This window comes from Gymnoscopelus braueri (assembly GCF_963280865.1).
Source record: "Gymnoscopelus braueri genome assembly, chromosome: 15".
Classification (NCBI taxonomy): domain Eukaryota; kingdom Metazoa; phylum Chordata; class Actinopteri; order Myctophiformes; family Myctophidae; genus Gymnoscopelus; species Gymnoscopelus braueri.
The window spans coordinates 44,771,901-44,796,900 of NC_137620.1; the positions used below are offsets into that span (position 1 = coordinate 44,771,901).

At 39.7% G+C, this 25,000-nt stretch overlaps 1 protein-coding gene across 1 annotated transcript; it reads right to left on the reverse strand.

Annotated features, from left to right (window-relative positions):
* Positions 1–3,615: 3,615 nt before the first annotated feature.
* LOC308101588 (diacylglycerol kinase alpha-like) lies at positions 3,616–24,602 on the reverse strand (the record flags this gene model as incomplete). Its single annotated transcript, XM_080451009.1, has 16 exons — positions 3,616–3,825; positions 10,171–10,231; positions 10,776–10,896; positions 15,179–15,365; positions 15,912–16,002; positions 16,447–16,511; positions 16,675–16,835; positions 17,473–17,562; positions 17,696–17,781; positions 18,574–18,648; positions 19,497–19,570; positions 20,683–20,754; positions 20,882–20,980; positions 21,702–21,812; positions 23,969–24,057; positions 24,518–24,602. 16 exons carry the CDS (start codon positions 24,600–24,602, stop codon positions 3,745–3,747), a joined length of 1,548 nt encoding a protein of 515 aa, XP_080307135.1. The 3' UTR covers positions 3,616–3,744.
* Between the last annotated feature and the right edge of the window lie 398 nt (positions 24,603–25,000).

The window sequence follows — 25,000 nt, forward strand, 5'->3', positions numbered from 1 at the left end:
CTCAAATACCATGTGTGTCTTTGACAGTTCTGGGAAACAAAACAAAAACCTTTATGCTGAAAAGTATATTATAGATGTATTCCCTCACAAAAGAGTATATTTAAACTAAATTGGCTATCATTGTGAATACATCTTTATTTACACACTTGTGCTCATCTTTCCCTAACATTTTATGTTGCAGGCAGGATAAATTGAAGCGGAGGTTGACCCCTGATTTCCCCCAGCTGGTTTTTCACTGCCCTACCAAGTGCAACATCTCTGAACATACATACATGTCCTTCCTAGGTATTTTAGGAAAAAGGTTTGGTGATGCTGCAAGACATACGCATTGAGTCAAGTTGGTGCCCCAAATCCATTAATGGTGTGATCAGTGGTCATCCAGAGGAGATGCAGTCTGCACTTTAATATTTTGTCATATTTGTATACTATTTTGCTGCCGTTGCACTGTCAACCAACATTTCTCTGTTCATACCTGTGAGTGACACAGAAGGCCTGATCTTGTGGGTGGGTGGGAGGGTTGATGTACAAATGACACATGCTGTGACACACTTTGGTATTTTAATAAATATTTTATACCATATGTTGTAATAATTTGGAGCTTTAGTGTATTTATTTTAGTCTAGTCCATTTTTGGCATTATTCCAATCTAGGGGGCTGATTTTCAGCCATTTTGGGCCAAGGAGTGCTGCTTTTTCCCCCTACCTTTCAGTACACAGTAGGTCGTGACATTTTCTATGTATGAAATATAAGCTTTTATCTAAATGTACTATGTGTATGTTTCATTGTGCTGGGCACCGATCACTTCAGTAGAAGCGTTTTCTTTCTACATTTCATGATCAAAATTCAAATATGAGTACACTAAGGCACCAACACTTGTTTCAGGTGTTAGGTACATGTATTTATGACATTTGAGAAAGATTTTGTGTTGCCAAAAACAATAACACATTTTACAAGCAAAAACAGCAGCACAAGATTTTCGTTTTTTGGTTATTCACTTTTATACACATTTCTGACTTGTGAAAAAATACTGCAGGATTTTGTGCGGAGAAATTTTAACCCAAAGTCCACAAGGGTATTGTCTATGCAAAAATGCATTGAAAAAGCAGATCCAAGTCGTGGGAACGAAATTCATTTTCTAGGCACTTTTTGGTGGGTCACCACACGGCCTACTAGAGGTAAAAATGCCTCACCAGAATATTGTGTTTATAATATTTACTAACAGCTCACTAACAGCCTTCCAGGCCTGAAGACAGTCATTATTTGCTCTAATTCTTTGGAAAGACTCCACGGGTCAACTTAACCCATTAAGACCTGGAACGCATCTGTGTCACTTTAGATTTCTTTGGCTATTCAAAAATAGCAGATATACAAGCTCATAGCGCGGCACCAAGTGCCACGCTATGAGCTTGTAGATCTGCTATTTTTGAAAAATTTAGATTTTTTTTTGGGGGGGGGTGATTTTTTTCAAAAAACTGTTGGTTTAGAAGGGGGGGAAAAATCGCCTCAGGTCTTAATGGGTAAAGGAACACTGATGGGAGACCCATCACAAGGCGCTACTCAACACTTTTAGGACACAGCTGCGTAACCGCAAAGTCAGATTATAAACTACCATACGTGTCACGTGTCAAAAGCATGTTATTTAAAGTCTTCATAGTCAGATGATAGTTTCAAAATAATATTTTGAAAGTATCATCTGACTATGAAGACTGTAGCTATAGTTTCCATAACTTTTTATGGGATAGTAAATAAAAGGGTTAAGGTTGGGTCAGGGCCAAATCAATTAGACTGGCTTTCATTAAACCACGACACATTAGGCTATACTGTTGTTGCGTAACAAGGTGAACTGACAGTTGACAGTAAAGCCAGTTTAACTTGTAAAGTTAGCAAGTTGAGGCAAAAACGTACTTACGGTAAGTGACTCCATAGTCCTCACTGAGTCATGTGATGTGACCTTAACTAAAATAAATAAATGATGTTTCAAGGACTCTGACCTATAATAAAATTCCTATGGTGCAGGGTTCTCTTGTGAACACTTTCACTTCTCTCACTTTTTTTTTGATCGGCATTGCACTGATAATTATTATTATTATTTTTTGCAAGATGCGGTTAGACACTTATGAAGCCCTGACTGTAATGGACACTTTTTTATTTAATTTTTTACCTCAGTTTTACCGTTGCTCTGTAGGCCGATTGTTGATGCTTAATTTTGTTTTTCTTTTTGCCTTTTTTTTTTTTTTTGTACTGCTGTACACAACCTTTTTCTTTTCCTTAATCTTTACCTGTAACTCTGTAACCTTAATTGCTGTGCCGCCTCTAGGCGACTGAATTTCCCCCCCGTGGGATAATAAAGGTATCTATTATCTATCTATCTATGTGTCACAGGTCTGTGACAGTAATAGGGCGGCCTATTTAAACTCTAAACTCATACTTTAGTTCCGGCTGCTAACATTATGCCACCTTTGCTCTTGCTCAACCTGTTGGCTCCGCTTCACTTTAGTCTTTTATCACGTTAGGTTCGGTAACTTCTGATTCATGCATTTTAATTATGGCTGTATATGAATGAATGTTGTTTGTTTTTGTTTTCCTGTTTTGTTGTTTTTCTTGGTCACGTTCAGTCTCGTCTGTGTTTTGTTTTGTCCCATAAAAGTAAAAAAAAAAATCATGGTGATATGTTAACAATGATAAATAACCCTCGTTTCTTTCTACCACCTATGTCTCACCAATAAATAAAAATAATGAATGACTCTACCTGTTGAGTATTGTGTTCTGTATTCTGTATATCTCGGCTACATTGAAAAGAGGACTACATTGAAAAGAGAGCACAGTTGAGCCCTCAACTGTGCTCTCTTTTCAATGTTTAAAGCTTAAATAAAGGTTATGATGATGATGATGAACTGACCTTTGCTTATGATAAATTATCTACAAGCTGGAGCTTGCAGCTACTGTACGGTAAATCGATATCTGCGGCACTTGACACATGTATTTTTCACGCATTACGCATTACACAGAGCCAGTGCCCCCATAATTATGTTTGTCACTATAGTCAAATATATTTTTGGTCTCTGACCGAACTAGCAATGAGAAAGTTGAATGCACTTAAATGTATCACATGAAAATATGTCACAATACAAATCATACATACAGAATATACAGTATCTAATGCTCATTAATATGAGTGAAAAAACAATTGGCAACCAAAGCATTTGCTATTTAAACTCAGATACAAACAGAGACACAGACAACACTTGTTGTTAGATTAGATATAGTACCTATTGAGTTGGCAAACAATGTCACCTCGATGGCTCGTTTCAGGAGTTCAAAATGAGTGTTTCGCAGTTGTTCTTATATGTTCCTATAAAGGACCCAGCTTAAGCAAGGTGTATTGCACATGGAAATAGTTTCCATAGCACTGAACGCCACAATATTCAACAGTTGTGGGCCATATTGTTGTTTGTATACCAACCTCAGTTTGTCAGGGTGGTCACGTGCTATGATGTTATGAAATAGTATGAACGAGATGAGATGTAAAAGAAATACATTGTACTACCTTTCAAAATACTATATACTACTGTAGGACGATTACACACTGAGCAACACAATTGTTTTTTGTTTTGACTCAAGACAGAGCTTGATGTCTCTTTAATTTAAAAAAATAGGATAACATGAATGGTTGTACATCATTGTCTTGGCCAGTGTTCCTCAACAGACAGGAAGGTAGCGTCTCACTGCTGGATCCCAGTAGCTCTACTTGAGGTGAAAGAAGCTAGATGATTTGGTTGGTGGAGCCATGAGCATGTTGGCTTGATTCTTGCGGGTTATGTGGATCTATGAAAAAATAAAAAACTGTAAATGTCTAATGAAGGTGCTATCAAACAAGCTCAGGACAAACTGTGTGGGAAAAAAAATTAATTGACATGAAGAAGAAAAATAATAAAAAGGAATAAAAATGAATTAATATAATATATTTAACAACTTACAGTAAGTCCTATGATAAATAGCATAGAACAAATAGTGAAGCATACAACAAATAACGAAACATACTGTACAAGCCATTTTATCAAAGATTGGCTATTCTAGTTATTTAGGCAAATTTTTACTATTTTGGGCATGTCATTATATTATAATGACATGCCCAAAATAGGGATGTCAGGGTCAGGGTTAACAACCCCTTCCTTTGAATGGTCAATAGTCACTTCTGCAGGATGAGTAGCTCAAGGGTCAGTTGAAGTCTATAAATGGAAATAAGTCTAAGTGCCAGTCACAACATGTTTCTGTCCCAGCACCTCTCTTTGATACAACTATAAGTGCCAAGACATGCACACACTGGGACGCCTGCTCCAGCGGTTATAGCAACGGTAGCACCAGAGCTGCTGAGAGGCAGAGTTAGGAGGAGTGGACACTCCCATAGGCTATCCTTGTAAACAAGAATGCTACGAATGGCACTAGGTGTCACATGGACCACATCAGAAATGTGGTCCTCTACGGGGACCTACCATGGGTCACAAAGTCAGAGAGAGAAGGATGAGGCTGGCAGAGAACCACTACGTCAGGCACCCGGAACTATAGAGGCAAGTAAACTGACACTAAGGGAGCCAACCCAGGGCAAAGCCAGGAAAGGCAAGAAAAATGATACAGCGTAGACACTGGGCCAGCGTGGGCGGGGCATTAAAGGTTCTATGACATTCATTTTCACTTTTTTAATGTTTTTTTGGGGGTTTTAACCCAAAGTCCACAAGGGTATTGTCTATGCAAAAATGCATTGAAAAAGTAGATCCAAGTCGTGGGAACGAAATTCATTTTCTAGGCACTTTTTGGTGGGTCACCACACGGCCTACTAGAGGTAAAAATGCCTCACCAGAATATTGTGTTTATAATATTTACTAACAGCTCACTAACAGCCTTCCAGGCCTGAAGACAGTCATTATTTGCTCTAATTCTTTGGAAAGACTCCACGGGTCAACTTAACCCATTAAGACCTGGAACGCATCTGTGTCACTTTAGATTTCTTTGGCTATTCAAAAATAGCAGATATACAAGCTCATAGCGCGGCACCAAGTGCCACGCTATGAGCTTGTAGATTTGCTATTTTTGAAAAATTTAGATTTTTTTTGGGGGGGGGTGATTTTTTTTAAAAAAACTGTTGGTTTAGAAGGGGGGAAAAAATCGCCTCAGGTCTTAATGGGTAAAGGAACACTGATGGGAGACCCATCACAAGGCGCTACTCAACACTTTTAGGACACAGCTGCGTAACCGCAAAGTCAGATTATAAACTACCATACGTGTCACGTGTCAAAAGCATGTTATTTAAAGTCTTCATAGTCAGATGATAGTTTCAAAATAATATTTTGAAAGTATCATCTGACTATGAAGACTGTAGCTATAGTTTCCATAACTTTTTATGGGATAGTAAATAAAAGGGTTAAGGTTGGGTCAGGGCCAAATCAATTAGACTGGCTTTCATTAAACCACGACACATTAGGCTATACTGTTGTTGCGTAACAAGGTGAACTGACAGTTGACAGTAAAGCCAGTTTAACTTGTAAAGTTAGCAAGTTGAGGCAAAAACTTACTTACGGTAAGTGACTCCATAGTCCTCACTGAGTCATGTGATGTGACCTTAACTAAAATAAATAAATGAAGTTTCAAGGACTCTGACCTATAATAAAATTCCTATGGTGCAGGGTTCTCTTGTGAACACTTTCACTTCTCACGCTTTTTGCACTTTTTTGATCGGCATTGCACTGATAATTATTATTATTATTTTTTGCAAGATGCGGTTAGACACTTATGAAGCCCTGACTGTAATGGACACTTTTTTATTTAATTTTTTACCTCAGTTTTACCGTTGCTCTGTAGGCCGATTGTTGATGCTTAATTTTGTTTTTCTTTTTGCCTTGTACTGCTGTACACAACCTTTTTCTTTTCCTTAATCTTTACCTGTAACTCTGTAACCTTAATTGCTGTGCCGCCTCTAGGCGACTGAATTTCCCCCCCGTGGGATAATAAAGGTATCTATTATCTATCTATCTGTAGTCACAGGTCTGTGACAGTAATAGGGCGGCCTATTTAAACTCTAAACTCATACTTTAGTTCCGGCTGCTAACATTATGCCACCTTTGCTCTTGCTCAACCTGTTGGCTCCGCTTCACTTTAGTCTTTTATCACGTTAGGTTCGGTAACTTCTGATTCATGCATTTTAATTATGGCTGTATATGAATGAATGTTGTTTGTTTTTGTTTTCCTGTTTTGTTGTTTTTCTTGGTCACGTTCAGTCTCGTCTGTGTTTTGTTTTGTCCCATAAAAGTAAAAAAAAAAATCATGGTGATATGTTAACAATGATAAATAACCCTCGTTTCTTTCTACCACCTATGTCTCACCAATAAATAAAAATAATGAATGACTCTACCTGTTGAGTATTGTTCTGTATTCTGTATATCTCGGCTACATTGAAAAGAGGACTACATTGAAAAGAGAGCACAGTTGAGCCCTCAACTGTGCTCTCTTTTCAATGTTTAAAGCTTAAATAAAGGTTATGATGATGATGATGAACTGACCTTTGCTTATGATAAATTATCTACAAGCTGGAGCTTGCAGCTACTGTACGGTAGATCGCTATCTGCAGCACTTAACACATGTATTTTTCACGCATTACGCATTACACAGAGCCAGTGCCCCCATAATTATGTTTGTCACTATAGTCAAATATATTTTTGGTCTCTGACCGAACTAGCAATGAGAAAGTTGAATGCACTTAAATGTATCACATGAAAATATGTCACAATACAAATCATACATACAGAATATACAGTATCTAATGCTCATTAATATGAGTGAAAAAACAATTGGCAACCAAAGCATTTGCTATTTAAACTCAGATACAAACAGAGACACAGACAACACTTGTTGTTAGATTAGATATAGTACCTATTGAGTTGGCAAACAATGTCACCTCGATGGCTCGTTTCAGGAGTTCAAAATGAGTGTTTCGCAGTTGTTCTTATATGTTCCTATAAAGGACCCAGCTTAAGCAAGGTGTATTGCACATGGAAATAGTTTCCATAGCACTGAACGCCACAATATTCAACAGTTGTGGGCCATATTGTTGTTTGTATACCAACCTCAGTTTGTCAGGGTGGTCACGTGCTATGATGTTATGAAATAGTATGAACGAGATGAGATGTAAAAGAAATACATTGTACTACCTTTCAAAATACTATATACTACTGTAGGACGATTACACACTGAGCAATACAATTGTTTTTGTTTTGACTCAAGACAGAGCTTGATGTCTCTTTAATTAAAAAAATAGGATAACATGAATGGTTGTACATCATTGTCTTGGCCAGTGTTCCTCAACAGACAGGAAGGTAGCGTCTCACTGCTGGATCCGAGTAGCTCTACTTGAGGTGAAAGAAGCCAGATGATTTGGTTGGTGGAGCCTGCATGAGCATGTTGGCTTGATTCTTGTGGATTATGTGGATCTATGAAAAAAATAAAAAACTGTAAATGTCTAATGAAGGTGCTATCAAACAAGCTCAGGACAAACTGTGTGAAAAAAAAACTTAATTGACATGAAGAAGAAAAATAATAAAAAGGAATACAAATGAATTAATATAATATATTTAACAACTTACAGTAAGTCCTATGATAAATAGCATAGAACAAATAGTGAAGCATACAACAAATAACGAAACATACTGTACAAGAAACAACAAAAATAGCCATTTTACAAAGATTGGCTATTCTAGTTATTTAGGCAAATTCTTACTATTTTGGGCATGTCATTATACTATAATGACATGCCCAAAATAGGGATGTCAGGGTCAGGGTTAACAACCCCTTCCTTTGAATGGTCAATAGTCACTTCTGCAGGATGAGTAGCTCAAGGTCAGTTGAAGTCTATAAATGGAAATAAGTCTAAGTGCCAGTCACAACATGTTTCTGTCCCAGCACCTCTCTTTGATACAACTATAAGTGCCAAGACATGCACACACTGGGACGCCTGCTCCAGCAGTTATAGCAACGGTAGCACCAGAGCTGCTGAGAGGCAGAGTTAGGAGGAGTGGACACTCCCATAAGGCTATCCTTGTAAACAAGAATGCTACGAATGGCACTAGGTGTCACATGGAAGGACCACATCAGAAATGTGGTCCTCTACGGGGACCTTCCATGGGTCACAAAGTCAGAGAGAGAAGGATGAGGCTGGCAGAGAACCACTACGTCAGGCACCCGGAACTATAGAGGCAAGCAAACTGACACTAAGGGAGCCAACCCAGGGCAAAGCCAGGAAAGGCAAGAAAAATGATACAGCGTAGACACTGGGCCAGCGTGGGCGGGGCATTAAAGGTTCTATGACATTCATTTTCACTTTTTTTTTAAAAAATGTTTTTTTGGGGGTTTTATGACCTCAAATACACCTAAAAAATCTGAACTTTGAACATTCAGTGGATTTTCTGTGGTCTGGGGTTTTCTGAATAATTAGGCTGAAAAGTAACCTGCCATGGATCAATGGAGTGGAATTTTTTGTTAAAACTTTCTATACATGTTTGAAGGACCATGACAAAGACTTTTAATGTGTGGTAAAACTGAACGTCATGAAACCTTTAAGGCCACTATGTCCTCAGGAGGGCATGTTCTTTTTTTAAGGGCAGAACGCCAAACTAAGGGGCCACGGTCGGCAGGCATGACTTTTATTGCCCCGATGAAATTCCTTCCCTGCCCTCGAGGAACTCTGAGGGTCCCTAGAACCCACTTTGAGAACCACTGCACTACTATGTGGTTCATGAGATTACTTGGATACAGGATAGGTGGGCACTAGGGACATCTGGGCACCTCGATGTAAAATTGTCTATTTTGTCTAAAATGTAAAAAATAATCTTAAGTAATGTACAGTATATGTGATGTGAACATAAACAGACTTAACAGTATATCATTATCAGACTTAATCTTATCCTTCAACTTCTTGTTTATGCCCGAAAATTACTGGCTGTACAGGTTTTGTAGCAATTTGTAGCAATTGTAGAAATATTAGACCTTAATTGTTGAATGTTTAAGCATGTTCTAATCATGTATACTTTACTTAAGACCATTTTTCAAATAGACAAATGGACAAAATAGACAATTTTACATCGCGGTGCCCAGATGTCCCTAGTGCCCACTGGCTGTTTTAGGCGTTATAGATGCTACTCAAGGACACTTGAGAATGAATGGACCATTCATCTCAATGTAAGCAATGATCATAGATCAAAGACCATACTGTACCATACACACCTCAGGTATAAAGGACCACAATGGAAATAAGCCACTGGCTTTTTTTGCAAAAAAAGGTCCCTGGCTGACCAGTCAGCTCCAGTTAGAATAGGGTTACATCCCCCACTGAGATGAATAAAGTGTAACCTAACTTAAATCTTGAATCATTCTGCAAACCAATGCCTTGACGACAGTCATCTCATGAGATTAGATGGCTGTTTTGGGCGTTATAGATTAAAATGAATGGATGAATTATTTTGGGGGGGTCCCCCAGATGATTAGCTTAATGTGCAACATTGTTTTCTCACTCAACGGTAAACAAACCAGCATACAGTATGTAAGTGTATAAAAGTTATATGCACATTTCTAAAGTAAAAATGTAATGACTTTGAAGAAGTTTTTAATACCAAATTGGCCAAATTGTCAAATATTAGATAAAAATCACACCCAGTGTGAAGTGGGCGGTGTGGTCATCACAGTGGTCATCACAGTGATGGAAGCTCACTTCCAAAAAAGTGTTTTTTTTGTGTGCATAGTCCTATTTATAGGTTATTAATTTCATCATGTGTCTCGCTAGCCAATCACTGTGCTGAATAGAGTCAGCCAATAGAGTCAGCCAATCACAGTACAGCTAGGGGTGTACTAATGCTAGGGGTGTACTAATTATGAGCCAATCACAGTACAGCGAAGGGTGTACTAATGAGGTGTCCCAACCCCACTTATAGGGGCGGATACACCGCCCAAAAATAAATAAAATAGCATATCTACAAGCTATATCTGCTATTTTTTGAATAGCCCAAAGAAATCTAAAAATTACACAGATGTTTTCCTGGTCTTAATGGGTTAACATTGGTTGTCACACAGAACGATTCTGATTGGACGGGCTTGTTAAACGTGCTTTGTCACTAAAATAACTCTTACAGTGCAGGCGGGTTGCATCCAGGGTTCCCCGTCAATCTGCATTGGCAGCGCTTTGAGTGTCCTACACATGGAGACAAGCAGAGAGTCAACCCTACCATTTCACATTGTGTGTGTGTGTGTGTGTGTGTGTGTGTGCGTGTGCGTGTGCGTGTGCGTGTGCGTGTGCTGTGCGTGCGTGCGTGCGTGCGTGCGTGCGTGTATGCGTGCGCGCGTGTGCATGTGCTTGTGCGTGTGCGTGTGTATATTGTGAATTTGAAAAATAGACATGGTAAGGACCATTTTTAGGCTACAATTAGTAACAGATTCAGGTTGAAGTTAGGGTTAAGTATCAGATGTTACAGGTTTATAAGGGGTTAGGGTTAGACTTAGAGGTATGCCTGATTTAAACTTAGTCGCGGGTCGCCTTAGGGTTAGGGATAAAAATGGCAAAGAATTGTAAAAATGGCATTCATAAAGTCGGTGTCATCGTCACAAGTATAGTAATAGAAACGTACGTGTGTGTGTGTGTGTGTGTGTGTGTGTGGGTGTGGGTGTGGGTGTGGGTGTGTGTGTGTGTGTGTGTGTGTGTGTGTGTGTGTGTGTGTGTGTGTGGGTGTTTCCTGAACCTGATGGTAATCTGAGAGGTCTGTGCCAGTCTGCGTCCTGCACTCTTCAGTCCGGTGTATATCTGACCCATCTCTATGGCCGATTCCAGCCCCACCACCTCCAGACGCTTGTCACTTATATCTGGAGAAACAGAACAAACACACACAAACAAGGGTTTGAAGCAATGATGCAAATACAACAGATATTTGCTGTTTAACCCATTAGAAGGACATTTCACAGATTTTGAACCTATATCCCATTGTTCCGATGTGTGGAGATCATATCATTGCTGTCGGGCGTAAACCTTGTATCTCCATATTTGAACTTTTACGTTTGTTTTTTTTCTTTGTGAATTAATGCCCTACTTAGTCATACTACAGTGTCACACAAAAGTAGTAAAATATAACCGATCTACGAAACTCACAACACTGGTTAAGTGTGTGGAGGGGGTTTTATAAATATTTAACCGATGATGAAGTGTGGATCATGAACGAAAGAATAAGGTCGCGGATACAAGCGGACGAAAGGAGTTTTCTCAGACGGGTGGCTGGCATCTCCCTTAGAGATAAGGGTGAGAAGTTCAGTCACCCGAGAGAGACTCGGAGTAGAGCCGCTACTCCTTCGCTTTTTTTCCTAGAAAGTAATGATTTCGGGGCCTGGGCTGCTGGCGTAGCGGTCCAGGCACCTAGGCTCAGAGTAGCCTGACAGCGTGTCGTGGGTTCGAGTCCCGATCCCGGCAGCCTTTGCTGCATGTCTCTCCCCATTTCCTGTCAGCCTACTGACCTGTCAATAAAGGCATAAAAGCCCAGAAATGAATCTTTAACAAAAAATAAAGTAACGGTTTCGGACATACAAGGTTTCCACCCGTCAGCGACGATGTACAGTATTATCTTGTGTAGTAGTGTGAGGAAAAATGCCCCATGACTTCTGTGTATTTCCCACGGAAAAATGCGGAAGCTCCTACAGTACACCCATGACGTCGATTTCCCATCATCGGGTGTACACTTCCACATTTCACTGAATCCCACTTTGAGAACCACTGCAGTAAGCGGTGGTTCCAACGTAGAACACACGATACGTGAACAACGTGATGACATCCTGGCATGATTAACGAGTGTCAAAAATGACTACAGTATGTCTTTTCCAGGTTCAACGGGTCTGTTTGGCACCGTCAGGAGAGTTCTAAGGAGTTCTAACTGCCCTGGCAGTGGTACTGGTGTTAGAGCTGGACCAGTCAGCTCCAGTGAGAATATGGGTTACAAATGCAGATTAAATTCCCCACTGAGATGACTAACGTGTAACTTAATAATAGTAATAATAATTCTGCAAACCAAGGTCTTTCAGACAGTCAAATCATGGGATTACTCAGCTGTTCTGTTTAGGGGGGTTATAGGTGCTAGTACTCCAGGACCTTTGAGAATGATCACATTCACCACACATAAGAATAATGGGATTTAGGTTAAAAAGAAATCTGCTAAACTTCCCTTTAATGTTTTCAAAATGGCTTGACACCAAAATGTCAAAAACAGCAGGGGAGGAGGGATGTGGCATCTAGTAATGAGAGTAACTGACGGGAGAAAGAAGGGCAGACAAAGCACTAAGAACAAACAATATTTTATAAAGGGTTATATAGTTCATACATTACATGTACTGTAATAAAAAAAATAAAAAAAAATGTTTCAACCCTATACACCAGTGGTTCTCAATCAGTGGTCCAGGGACCACCAGTGGTCTTTGAGGGGGTTCCAGCTGGTCCCCAGCTAAATGATGGAGAGTTGGTAACCAAATGGACCCTTACAGATCTTTAACTCTTGAGAGTGTAAAATGAAACCAAATGGACCCGTAAGGTTACGCTCTCAAGGGTTCAATTATTGTTAAAGGTAGGGTAAGTGATTTGCAATTATTCAAATAATTGCTAAATGGATCTATGTTCTGATAGTGCTCGTTACTATAGAGTGTCCTGTCCATATAAGGAGTCTCCATGTCTCTCCAGCTCTTTATAAAACAGAAAATGCATTTTCGTTTCAGTTTCAGTTTCATTTCCAATTTTATCCAATCAGGATAGAGAACTCAATTAGGATATAGATTAAACAAGTGAAATTGGAAGTGATGACACTAAGAAATGAGCAGACAAAATTGGAACTGGAACACTATAAAAATAAAGCTTAAAAATTGGTACTTTCTCCTGATTGGCTGAGATTTTGACACCTACCAGAAAATGTATTTTCTGTTTATTAAAGAGCTGGAGAGACGGGGAGACTCCTGTTACTGAACAAACACTCTATAGCAATGATTACTATCAGAATATAGTGCTTTAACCTTTTAAAAAAATACTTTTTGTTTTAACCCAAAAATATCACTTACCCTACCTTTAAACATCTGCATTACTTAATTTAATAATTGTTATTTTGATCAACGTCTGCCTTTTATCTGTCCTATGGTACCAACATCAATACAGCATGTGGAATTGTGGACAAAATCGTATATACAACGATAAGAAAATATTCTAAGTCTTGGGTCTGAGAGTCTAAGGGCCCGTACACACTGCAGGAGATTGGGTCCGATATGGCTGTCGCCGAAATTTTTTGGCGATCGCCGACAAAACCTCCCGATCTGACGCAGATCGGCCTTTGATCGGCGAGCTAATGCTCGCTGTGTGTGAAAGGCTCCGCGAGACGATATGGCCGCGATTATCCGCTCTGCGACGGCTTTCCGACCGTTTTCAGATAACTACCATGTTAGATATTCAGCTCTGTCTGGGACAGGACAGCAGACAATATCATACAATATGAACGGGGCTGCGACCACCTTGCGAGGAGATCCACGCTACAGCCAATGAGAGCACATTACAGCCACCGTGGCTAGGGGGGCGTCGCTGGATCTGACCACAACAAACAGTCCCTACCGCAATATTACCGTACAGTCCTGTATTAAGTTAACATTATAAAACAAAATGAGAGAGTGAGCGAGCCTGGTGGGCTGTTTATTTTAAAGGAATTGTACAGAGAGAGAGAGAGAGAGAGAGAGAGAGAGAGAGAGAGAGAGAGAGAGAGAGAGAGAGACACAGAGACAGAGAGCGACTGTGTGTGTGTGTGTGTGTGTGTGTGTGTGTGTGTGTGTGTGTGTGTGTGTGTGTGTGTGTGTCTTTGAGTGCAGCAGCATGCGTGTGACACAGCGTTGCCAGATGTTGCGAGAGAAATAAGCAACCATGTCTATGAAAACAAGCCCAAGAAACGGCCACTTGAGCACTTTAAACCTATTTACAAATACATTGGATATTTTAAAATAGCCGATCTACAAGCTCACAACGCTTCGCAGCTATTTTCAAAGAAAAATCTTGTGGAATATTTTCCAAATCCACACAAATCTTGTATGGGGGTCTAAAGACGCTTATAATAAGTGGACATGGCAACCCTGTCACTGACTGCTTCAGCGCAATTGACGTGCGAGAGAGAGAGAGAGAGAGGGGGGGAGCGAGGGGGAGAGGCATATCACGGGATACGTCGATTAAAATGAATTGGAATAAACACAAATGTATGTATTGGGTCTGACTCTGGAGATAGCATCCTAGTGAACTATCCTACTGAACTATCCTACAGTGTGTCAGCCCTTGTCGGGGATCAATCCTGTTGTGAAGACCACAACGATATTATAACAGCCGATTTCAAGAAATAAACTCCTGCAGTGTGTTATGCTTAACGATCAGATGACCCCCCCGACCACTTTAAGGTCTTCCAGTCTGTACCTGCCTTAAATGTCATCAAACGGTGGTTCTGTGGCTCAAATGCCGAATAAATAATGGACCTTGATATGAAAAGGGTTGAAAACCACTGCTATACACAGTATACAGCGTTCAGTAGGAAGTAAATCATGAAGACTTTTCATGTTTGTGTTGAAAACACAGTCAGCAGCAAATGCTTTATCATGTTTGAGATAAAGTCTCACATCGAAATGGAACAGGAAACCACTCTTCTGCTGATATATAGTAACGTCAATTTCCTTCTTCGTAAAAGATTAGAGCCCTTGTCCCCTGGATTTGGACTTGTCTTTGGTCTACTCTGGGCCCATTTCTGTTGTTATTTTTTTTAATTTTATTCACATAATAATATTTACAAAGTGGGGTCCCCCAGGTGTCTTGAGTGGTTGGGTTCCAGGGCGGTCCCCAGCTAAATGTTTGGTAACTCTGAGAGTGTACAAATGGAACCAAATGGACCCTTAAAGGTCCATTTGGTTCCATTTGTACACCCTCAGAGTTACAGTATTGGGGTCTGTGGCCTAATGCATACTTAACTCTATGAAATTAAAACGTTTGAGATTCACTGATTTTAGAATGATTCTCAGCTACAGTACACATTACATATACGATGGAGAATGAACTCACTAGACATTATGTAATGATTAAAGCAAAAATATAAGGGCTCACCTTGTGAGGTCGTCTTAAGAAGCTCAGGGTCAGTTGTAACCTCAGAAGACGTTTCCTCTGACACACTTGACCTGTCTGGCTTCTTTGCTTCACCCCAGAGGTTGGAGCCACCGTGCATGCTGGGTATGTTGAGGACAGCTATGGCCTCCAGAGACAGAGCACTCAGGTCTACAGGTTTACCACAGCACTGGGGGGTCAAAATATATAAGCATTCTGTATTAGTAGACTGAACAACAAAACTCTACAAGATCTGAATTCATGTGAAGATATTTTTATTTATTAATTTAAAATTTTAATTTAAAATGTATTATTTATATATATATATATATATATATATATATATATATATATATATATATATATATATATATATATATTAGGGGTGTCACGATACTTGATACGTATCGGAAATTAATCAAAATTGACGTTCAATACAGCGTATCAAAATTACAAGCTGTATCGCGATTCTCGTGTTATTTCATTATGCTACTCCCGTGTTGTATGCGCACGTCCGAGGGAAGCCACGAGGCACTGTTGTTGTTTTTCTATGCATTCCACGCAAGCATGCTTCCGACGGGGAAAAATGGGGCCGACAGACGAGTTGATGAGAGAGAAACCGCTGGTAGTATTGCATTGTAGCGTACAGTCTGCAATTGTGACACCCATAATATATATATTATATATACACTGTATTTATGTATATATATAGAATCTGCGAGTCTACATGGTTCACCTCAATGGTGAGACAATCCTTCAGCTTCTTGCAAGAGGAGGAGATGGAAGTGGAAGTGGCAAACTCAAAATACCAAAGTTTGTTCTTCATTCTAAAAGAAATAAGAAATAAGAAATAAGAAATAAGAAAAACAGACAAAAAGTAGGTGATCTAACAATGGTCTATTGATTGATTGGTGTTTTTATTGAATTTTATTGCTAGACATATCTGTCAGCATTGTTCGTGAAAGATTTATCGTAACCAACCATTGTAAGTAAGTAAGCAAGCCTTGCCGAACCATGAGGCCCGCAGGAGCCTCCTGTTTCTATAGCGTGAGGCAGCTTGACGTACACGTACACCTCCTGGACATGACGCTAGTATGTCGCAGGGACTTATCCCCAAACCAACCCTTGATGCTGAGTGCCAAGCAGGGAGACATTGGGTCCCATTTCTTTATAGTCTTTGGTATGACCCGGCCGGAGATTAAACTCCGACCTCCCAATCTCAGGGCGGACACTTTAACCACAAGGCCACTGAGCTTTGAAATCACTCTCACCTGTTATTGAACCTCTGGGGGTGCTTCTCTCTCATAGAGTGAAAGCGGTGGGCAATCAAAGCATCCTGTCAAAGGGCACATTAACATACTTTAACCAGATGACATTTTCACTACATAAGCAGATCGTTTCCATTAAAGGGTTAGATTAGATATTTCTAGTCTTTTTAATATTTATTAGTAATATCCATCAAATACCGCATCAAATTATTATCATCTGTACAGACTCACCACTCCGATAGAGAAGTAGCTGTTGAAGATCTCATTGGGCACTTGGTCTCCTTTCTCCTCAGGGTCATGTGGTATCACCTGGATGCTCCAGCGGTCCAGAGGCACCAACTCACTGTATTCAACCTCCTTCAGGATCTCCATCAAGTCTGACCCCTCATATCCTACACAACAGGACAGGGATACACAAAAACACAGGTTTCCAGGGGGGGGGGGGGGGGGTCATGGGTGCCAATTGGACAGGAGAGAAAAATGGAAGAAAATTAATTCAAACAATAATATAAGAAGATTAATTTCATTCTATTCATATGATTATTGTGCCTGATTAACCACTTTCAACCTGGCTTCCCAGGGCATGTCCTTATTGTCAAATTCTTTCAAAGACTTTCACACATTTTCAAAAAAATAATAATAATAATAAAATGAATGCCAAAAATAGCAGATCTACAATCTCACAGGCAACGCAACACGTTGGTGGCTTATCTGAGCTTGCTGATGTGTATCTATTCGATGAAACAGTGTGGTATGTATGACATGACATGACGCTCAACACCTTTTTTTAAGCATAAATGAGCCCAGTGGTGTAAAGTAACAAAGTACAAGCTCACAAAGTACAAGCTCACAACGTGTCGCGATGCGATGCGTTGTGAGCTTGTAGATCTGCTATTTTCAACTGATTTTATACAATTTGAAAAAGAAGACTTGTACTTGTAACAGCGTATTTCTGCATTGTAGTGTTGATACTTTTACTTAATTAAAAAATGTGAGTGCTTCTTCCACCACTGAATGAGCCTAAGTTACCTCCTCCCCAGCGCAGACAGCGGGCCAGGTCATTCCCTATGCCCAGAGGAAGCACCGCCACTGGAGGACGCACAGGCAGGTCTGCTTTGTCTGAAACATGGTGTAATAATAATCCATGGGAAATATATTAAATACATCTTTCAGTGTGAAACAAGAGTTTCACACTGATCTCAGGTGCAGTATTTTCCATGCAACTATACTGTAAGCAGGAGCAGACTGATACCTATGGCATCCAGAATCCAAGCAACAGTGCCATCGCCTCCACACACCAAGATTCTGTATTCGTGTAGGTTGCGGAAAAAGTGCAGTCTGGAATAACAAGTACAATAGATACATTTGAGTGAGGTGACGCTAAATTCAACTCCATATTTACTTAACCCATTAAAACCGGGAACGCATCTCCTGTCATTTTTTTTATTTCTTTGGGCTATTCAAAAATAGCAGATCTACAAGCTTATAGCGCGGCACCGAGTACCACGCTATGAGCTTAGAACTGCTATTTTTTGGAAAAAGCGTGGAAAATGTTTGCAAATCTTTGAATATATATTTTTCTAAGGGCGCGCTCCCACCAAAACATGGTCGGCTGCTGTTAAACGCAGGTTGTGCGCGGCCACAGTTTTTTTGCAGCCAGCGGATTCTAAAAAACGGGAGTGACGCGCCTGTCCCTCACTTTCAGGACCCTCCCCGTAGCCCGCACCGCCTTCTGCCTTGAGCACCATGGTGCTTCCTGAGTCTTGGGACGGTCCGCCTTCCACTCACCCGATTGGACAGAAGGGGAAATTCAGCTCCTGCCTCCAACAGAAATGGACGAGTCGTGTAGAGCGGATAAACGCACGGTCTGCGCGACAGGCGGAAAGATCCGCTCATGCGTGAATCCACGCATTTACATTGACAAAGCATTGGCAGATTCTGCCCCAGAGGTAAAATAAAAGTGCGGTGGGAACATTTTTTACACAAATGTCTTCTACCCTAACAGTTTTTTTTGAAAAAACATATATTGCTATAAAAGCCAGCCAAAAAGAAACTTACACAGAAGCTTTTCCCGGTCTGAATGGATTAAACTAAGCGTTAAATAATACATTAAATGAATAAATTAAGTACCCTGGTGCAGGACCTCCATTGGACAGATTGAAGACTTGTCGTGGGTTCAGTAAGAAGTGGAACTTCCTTAGCACTCTGTTAGACACACAGACAGCAAATGTTACCAATGAAGTATTGTCCGGCAACTATCCATTATTTTCTTAGCGTTTATTCTGTTGATATACTTTTTTAATAACGGTGTCTTTTTTAATAACGGTGCAAAAATACTGAGAATAGCAGATCTACGAGCTCGCAACACGCTGCGACGTGTTGTGAGCTTGTAGACCGGCTACTTTCACTATTTAAAATATGTTTTTCTTCGCCTATAATCACATGGCCAAAATTGGAATCAATTATTAATAGATTATTGTATTAAATGATCGATTATATTGTATAACCGATTAGTTCAATTAACCGTTTACACCCCTGCCCTGCACTAAAGTGTAGCCCACTTCGGCAGAAAAAAACATACAACGTAATCTTTAAAAAGCAGACATGGAAATATCATATCTCAATATTCCTGATATTATCTACACTGCGGCAACGCTGAAACCCCCCGCCCCACACACACACACACCCCACACACACACACACACACACACACACACACACACACACACACACACACACACACACACACACACACACACACACACACACACACACACACACACACACACACACACACACACACTTTGAGTGGCAGGTACACCCACGCATTCGCTCAAGAGACATGCTCACATCATGAACTCGCATGCACCCAACAGCACGTGTCATCATACACACCTCATATACTAAGAGACCGCGATAGAAACAAGCTGTAGGCTTTTTTTGCATTATACTGTTGATTATGGTGGGTCAGATGATGTCTGTTACAAATGTGACATGTTATTTTACTTATTGATTAATAAAGACATCAATCAATCAATCAATCAATCAATTACCTCAAACCCTGGTTTCCTCCACTCTTTGGGTTTACAAACACCAGCAGCGGATGTGTGTCTGGCACTGGAACAATCTGAAGAGAAACACACGGTTGGTTGGTTGAATGAATGAAATGTCATTTGTTCAAGTTCAAATTGCGGTATTTGATGGAGGCATATTTCATATAGCTTGCTACAGTTTACAGTACTGTAACAGCTGGTAAAAAAAAATTAATCATCCTCAGTATTTTCACTCAACATTTATTCATGTTCCATATCTGTATGAAACTATTATAAATGTCATGTCTTATCAAATATAGAAAATATAAATTGATTTTGAAGAACACTATTTGAACTATTTGAATGGGCTATGTTATGGACCAATGTTCAATAATTGTATAGCAAAACAATCCATAACAACTTTTCCATGAGCGTAACCATCCCCCCCTAGTCAAGTGAGTTGCAGACATTGATAGATTTGCATGAAGGACATGCAAGGTCAATTATTTGAATGAGCTGGTTTCCTTCAAAAGATATGACCAAACCGTTTTGTCACCATTTGTACACCCTCAGAGACGCACACGCATGCGCGCGCGCACACACACACACACACACACACACACACACACACACACACACACACACACACACACACACACACACACACACACACACACACACACACACACACACACACACAGGGAATTGTCCCTTATTTGGAAACTAAAAGACGTATCCTTTGTTGAACTGTAAAGGGACACACTTTGTTCCTTATTTTGGGGGAATGTGGGGGAGTTAACCACTAAAACCCTCTAGACTTATAGTAACCTGGACCTCTGTACTTGGACCGCTTTTTTCTTGTCAAGTGTCTGTCTCATTTTTCTCCAAAAGCCCTTGAATATGATGGAATATGCTTAAGGATTATTACTGTGATTATGGTAAGCTCACATTTCATATCACACACACCATACAGTAAGAACTCCTGTATTTTTTTAGACGCGGCCTCAGGTCTTAATGGGTTAAAGAATTTTTTTTTTAAAATAATCAAAAAACGATATTTTTCTATATTACATTTTTCTGCTAATATCGGTCGATAATATCGGGAGGCTGATAGTATCGGACATCCCTAATATGAAGTTGTGGGATACTAGTGTGTGTCTCCATGGCAGAGAGAGAGAGAGAGAGAGAGAGAGAGACCACCACAAACCTGCAGAATGTGTCCATCAGGGGTGACATCCAACAGGCTTGTATCCTCTGGTGAACCTGGCTCACTGTTCTCCTGGATTTAACACACAGTGAAATAAGAGGCACACACACTGCTTGTGACTCGCAGATAAAAGCACCGCAATGCCTTCAATCAGTGTGACATCATTTGACAGCGGAGAAAGGCTTTTGGTTTGGTTTACCTTTGAGACGGCATATATAGCCCACGGAGGGAGGATGTGATCTCTCAGTAAGCCACAGTCACATGACGAATAACCAGCAGAAATGCAGTCAGTGTGACGCTAGGAGAGAGACAACGTTAATAGACTTAGTATGTATGTATGTATGTATGTATGTATGTATGTATGTATGTATGTATGTATGTATGTATGTATGTATGTATGTATGTATGTATGTATGTATGTATGTATGTATGTATGTATGTATGTATGTATGTATGTGTATGTATATGGAGGGGGAATAACACATTTACATTACATTCATACTCTACAGTCCATCACTCACTCACTCACTCACTTCGATTCAGTTCAATTCAATTCAATTCAAAGGGGCTTCATTGGCATGAGAAAACATGTGTTTACATCGCCAAAGAAAAAGTGGAACAAAACAGTCAAAACTAAATGTACAATTAAAAGGGAATAAAGAAATTAACTTGCAACTAGCTTTCAAAACCATAAGAATTGTGTATTTGGTCAGAAATAGTTATACACTCACTCACTTGCGATTCTTAAAAATGTTAAAAAATCTTTAAAAACATTTTTTCATTTTTTTATTTTTTTCATTTTTTTGAAAAAAAATTCAAGATTTTTCAAAAATAGCAGATCTACAAGCTCATAGCGCGGCACTCGGTGCCGCGCTATGAGCTTGTAGATCTGCTATTTTTGAATAGCCAAAGAAATCTAAAGTGACACAGATGCGTTCCAGGTCTCACTCACTCTCTTGCCTACCCACCCACCCACCCACTCACTCACCCACCCACGTATAAACAAACCCCATCCTCACCATCTGGTGGCACCATACACAACGCTTCCCTGCTAAAACCTTGATCTTCGTGTTGCACACATTACACTTGTTGGCGTTACAGTCAGCATGCATCCAGCCATGAAATGGTGCCTGTGACGCATGGAGACACAGAAACAGAGAAACAGATGAGGCATAGCCAGAAGGACATGATAGAGATCTAAACTGCATGAACACAAACATGAGAAAGCAACAGTATTTGCTGATCATATTTTAGCTTTGCTTAGCGTCATCATTCCTCCGAAACTCGATATTTCTAATAAAAAATATTTGAAACAGAATAATTGTTAAATAGCTCTATATTCCAATAGCAATCATTGCTATATGTTTGTTCAGTAACAGGGGTCTCCCGTCTCTCTGGCTTTTAGTAAATAGATTTTTTTTTGTTTAGGTCAGAATACCAATTTCATCCAATTTGATTGATTCATTGATTGAATACTTTGCAAACAGTACAGCAGGTATAATTACACAAGTAATGCTAAAGGGACAACACAACAAGCCCTGATGGCATGTTTCCATTGTGGTCCAATCAGGAGAGAGAACTCATAAAGGATACAGGATAAATAAGTGAAAATGAAAGTGACAATATTGGAACTGGGACACTAAAATTTAAGCTGATAAATTACCTTTGTGAGGTTTTCTCTCCTGATTGGATAAAATTGGTATCCCGACCAAAAAAATCTGTTTACTAAAGAACTGGAGAGACCGTGTTACTGAACAAACGTTCTATAACAATGATTACTATCACAATATATAGCTTTAATCTTTTAACAAAAAAAAATAGAAAAAAACATGCTCACACTCATGCAGTTACTTAATTAACATGCCCAATTTCTGTGCGTTGCTTTCTGCTCACTCAGAGCTTTCGAAGCCAAACGCCCAGATATGTATCTTAACCACCACCGTGATTTTACTACAATCTCTAGATTACAATCTGGGATGCTGGGAAGTGTTGATTTCAGCGACTAAAACTATGACGAAAAATGCTCGTCGACTACCTTTTTTCACAGACAAAAGCTAAATAAAAACTAAGGTATGATGACAAAAACTAAGACCAAATATATTGACAATTTCGTCAACAAATAAAAACTAGACTATAACAGGGACTAACAGGGACGACTAACAGGGACGAGTGGAGAAGAACTAAGACAAGTCATTTTATGTTTGGTTGCGCTCGGGTGTTGCACTCTGAAAATAGCAGATCTACAAGCTCACAACTCGTCGTAGCACGACACGTTATGAACTTGTAGATTGGCTATTTTCAGCATAAGTGTAAAATTAGGCATTACGACGCCATCACGGCCCGCCAAAATACATTTTAGTCAACTAAATCAACTATAGATTTAGTCGACTAAAATCTTATGGTATTTAGTCAACTAAAACTAGATTAAAACTAAAACATTTCATATGACTAAAACTAAATGGAATTTTATTCAAAAGACTATGACTAAAACGAAATCAAAATTAACTGTCAAAATCAACACTGATGCTGGGATTACATTACATTTTGACTTTTGGCCAAAAAACTAACAGACCCTATAGGTGTTGACGACAAACGAACAGTAGAGTGCAGCCCTGGCCTCTCTATAGTAGATGCGTTCTGTACTAAAACAATTCCTCAGGCAGCTAAAGCGACTACACAACCCCCAAAACCCAAAATTGAGGACATTAATGGACTGTGTATACCCTTTACCCTCCTCTGCCATTTCCATCCTCAAGATGTATACGCACCAAAATTCTCAGTGTTCATTTATCTCTGAGAGGGTACCAATGTAACCAAAGGGTCCGTTTCGTTATTCTCAGAGTTACAGATGGATAAATGTACACTTTTTGTACACGATTTGTATTTATACATAGGCGAGGTACTGAGTGGTCAGTAAGGGTAATAACCTGCACTTAAAAACGCTGATGGATTACTCTGGATTCAGACTAATGCTCTCTAATGCACCCTGGTGCACATGTGTGGACTGTGTAGCCTACTCTGTGTCATAATTGTGAGTGTTTGGACAGAACTGACATGAATAAAATAAAATACAAATCAGAATGCAAATATACTTGTGCTATCTATGTTGTTCATTGTAATATAAAGGAAAATATGCATTAGAAAAATGTACAGTTACAATTTAGCCATTTAGCAGCGATGCTCTTTATCCAGAGCGACCTTCCAGTAAGCAAGGTTAACACAAACATCAACATGAGCTATCCCAGAATGTACAGTGACAGAGAGAATGATTAATTACTCATCTTACCCCAATCTCCTTTTTGGATTTGACGAAGGTACGAGCACATGGTTCAGGGTTCTTGTTGGCACACTGGCTATGGACAGTATACTTACAGCCTGTACGGAAAGAACAATGATATATTTCCTATAATTTACTCGAGACCCATATAAACACATCCTACAGGTGTAACAACGTGTCAGAGTTTGGGAACAGGTGAGAAAGGTGTGTGTGTGTGCGTGCGTGCGTGCGTGCGTGCGTGTGTCTGAGTGTGTTAAAAAAATCCTACAAGCCTACTGGTAAATCTAACTTTTATTATTTTTTAAATGTATCTGTATCGTAGTAATGGCATTACTCTTAGCTTACTGTTCAGTGATGAAATCTCTGTTTATGCTCAACTTGCTGTGCCTTGAGAAGGCTATGTGTGTGAGCGTGCATGCGTGCGTGCCTGTCAGTCTGTCTGTCTGTCAGTCTTTTTTCATGGATTGTGAAGTAATAGCAGACAACAGCTATGATATTTGGGCACTGTTGACCAACATGGTACATGGTCGCCCCCTAGTGGCAGTCAGATGATCTTACAGGTACAGCAGAGGCCCTGCTTCTCCAGCCCCAGCAGCATACACTGACACACGTCACAGTAGGTGGGCTTATTGAAATGCGTCATCCTCCAAATGTGTGGATGAAAATCCTCCCTCTCTGTCACCTGTGTGGGGGGGGGCTGCATCATAGGAAAGCAGTAATAACACGTTAACAGTGGTGGAAAGTAACTTTAAGTACTTTTACTCAGGTACTGTACTTAAGTACACATATTTCTTTTTTTCTTTTACTTTAATGGAGTATTTCCAATTTTTCCAATACTTTTACTTCTACTCCATTACATCACAGAGGCGAACATTGTACTTTTTACTCCACTACAATTATTTGAAAACTATTTGATAACATTCATAACATTCTTTGTTGATTTTGATGATTATTATAAAACATACATTAACCACTTCAGCCCTATATATACTTCGGCTATTGGAAAACCTACAATCGACAAGCTCACAACGCGTCGCTTTG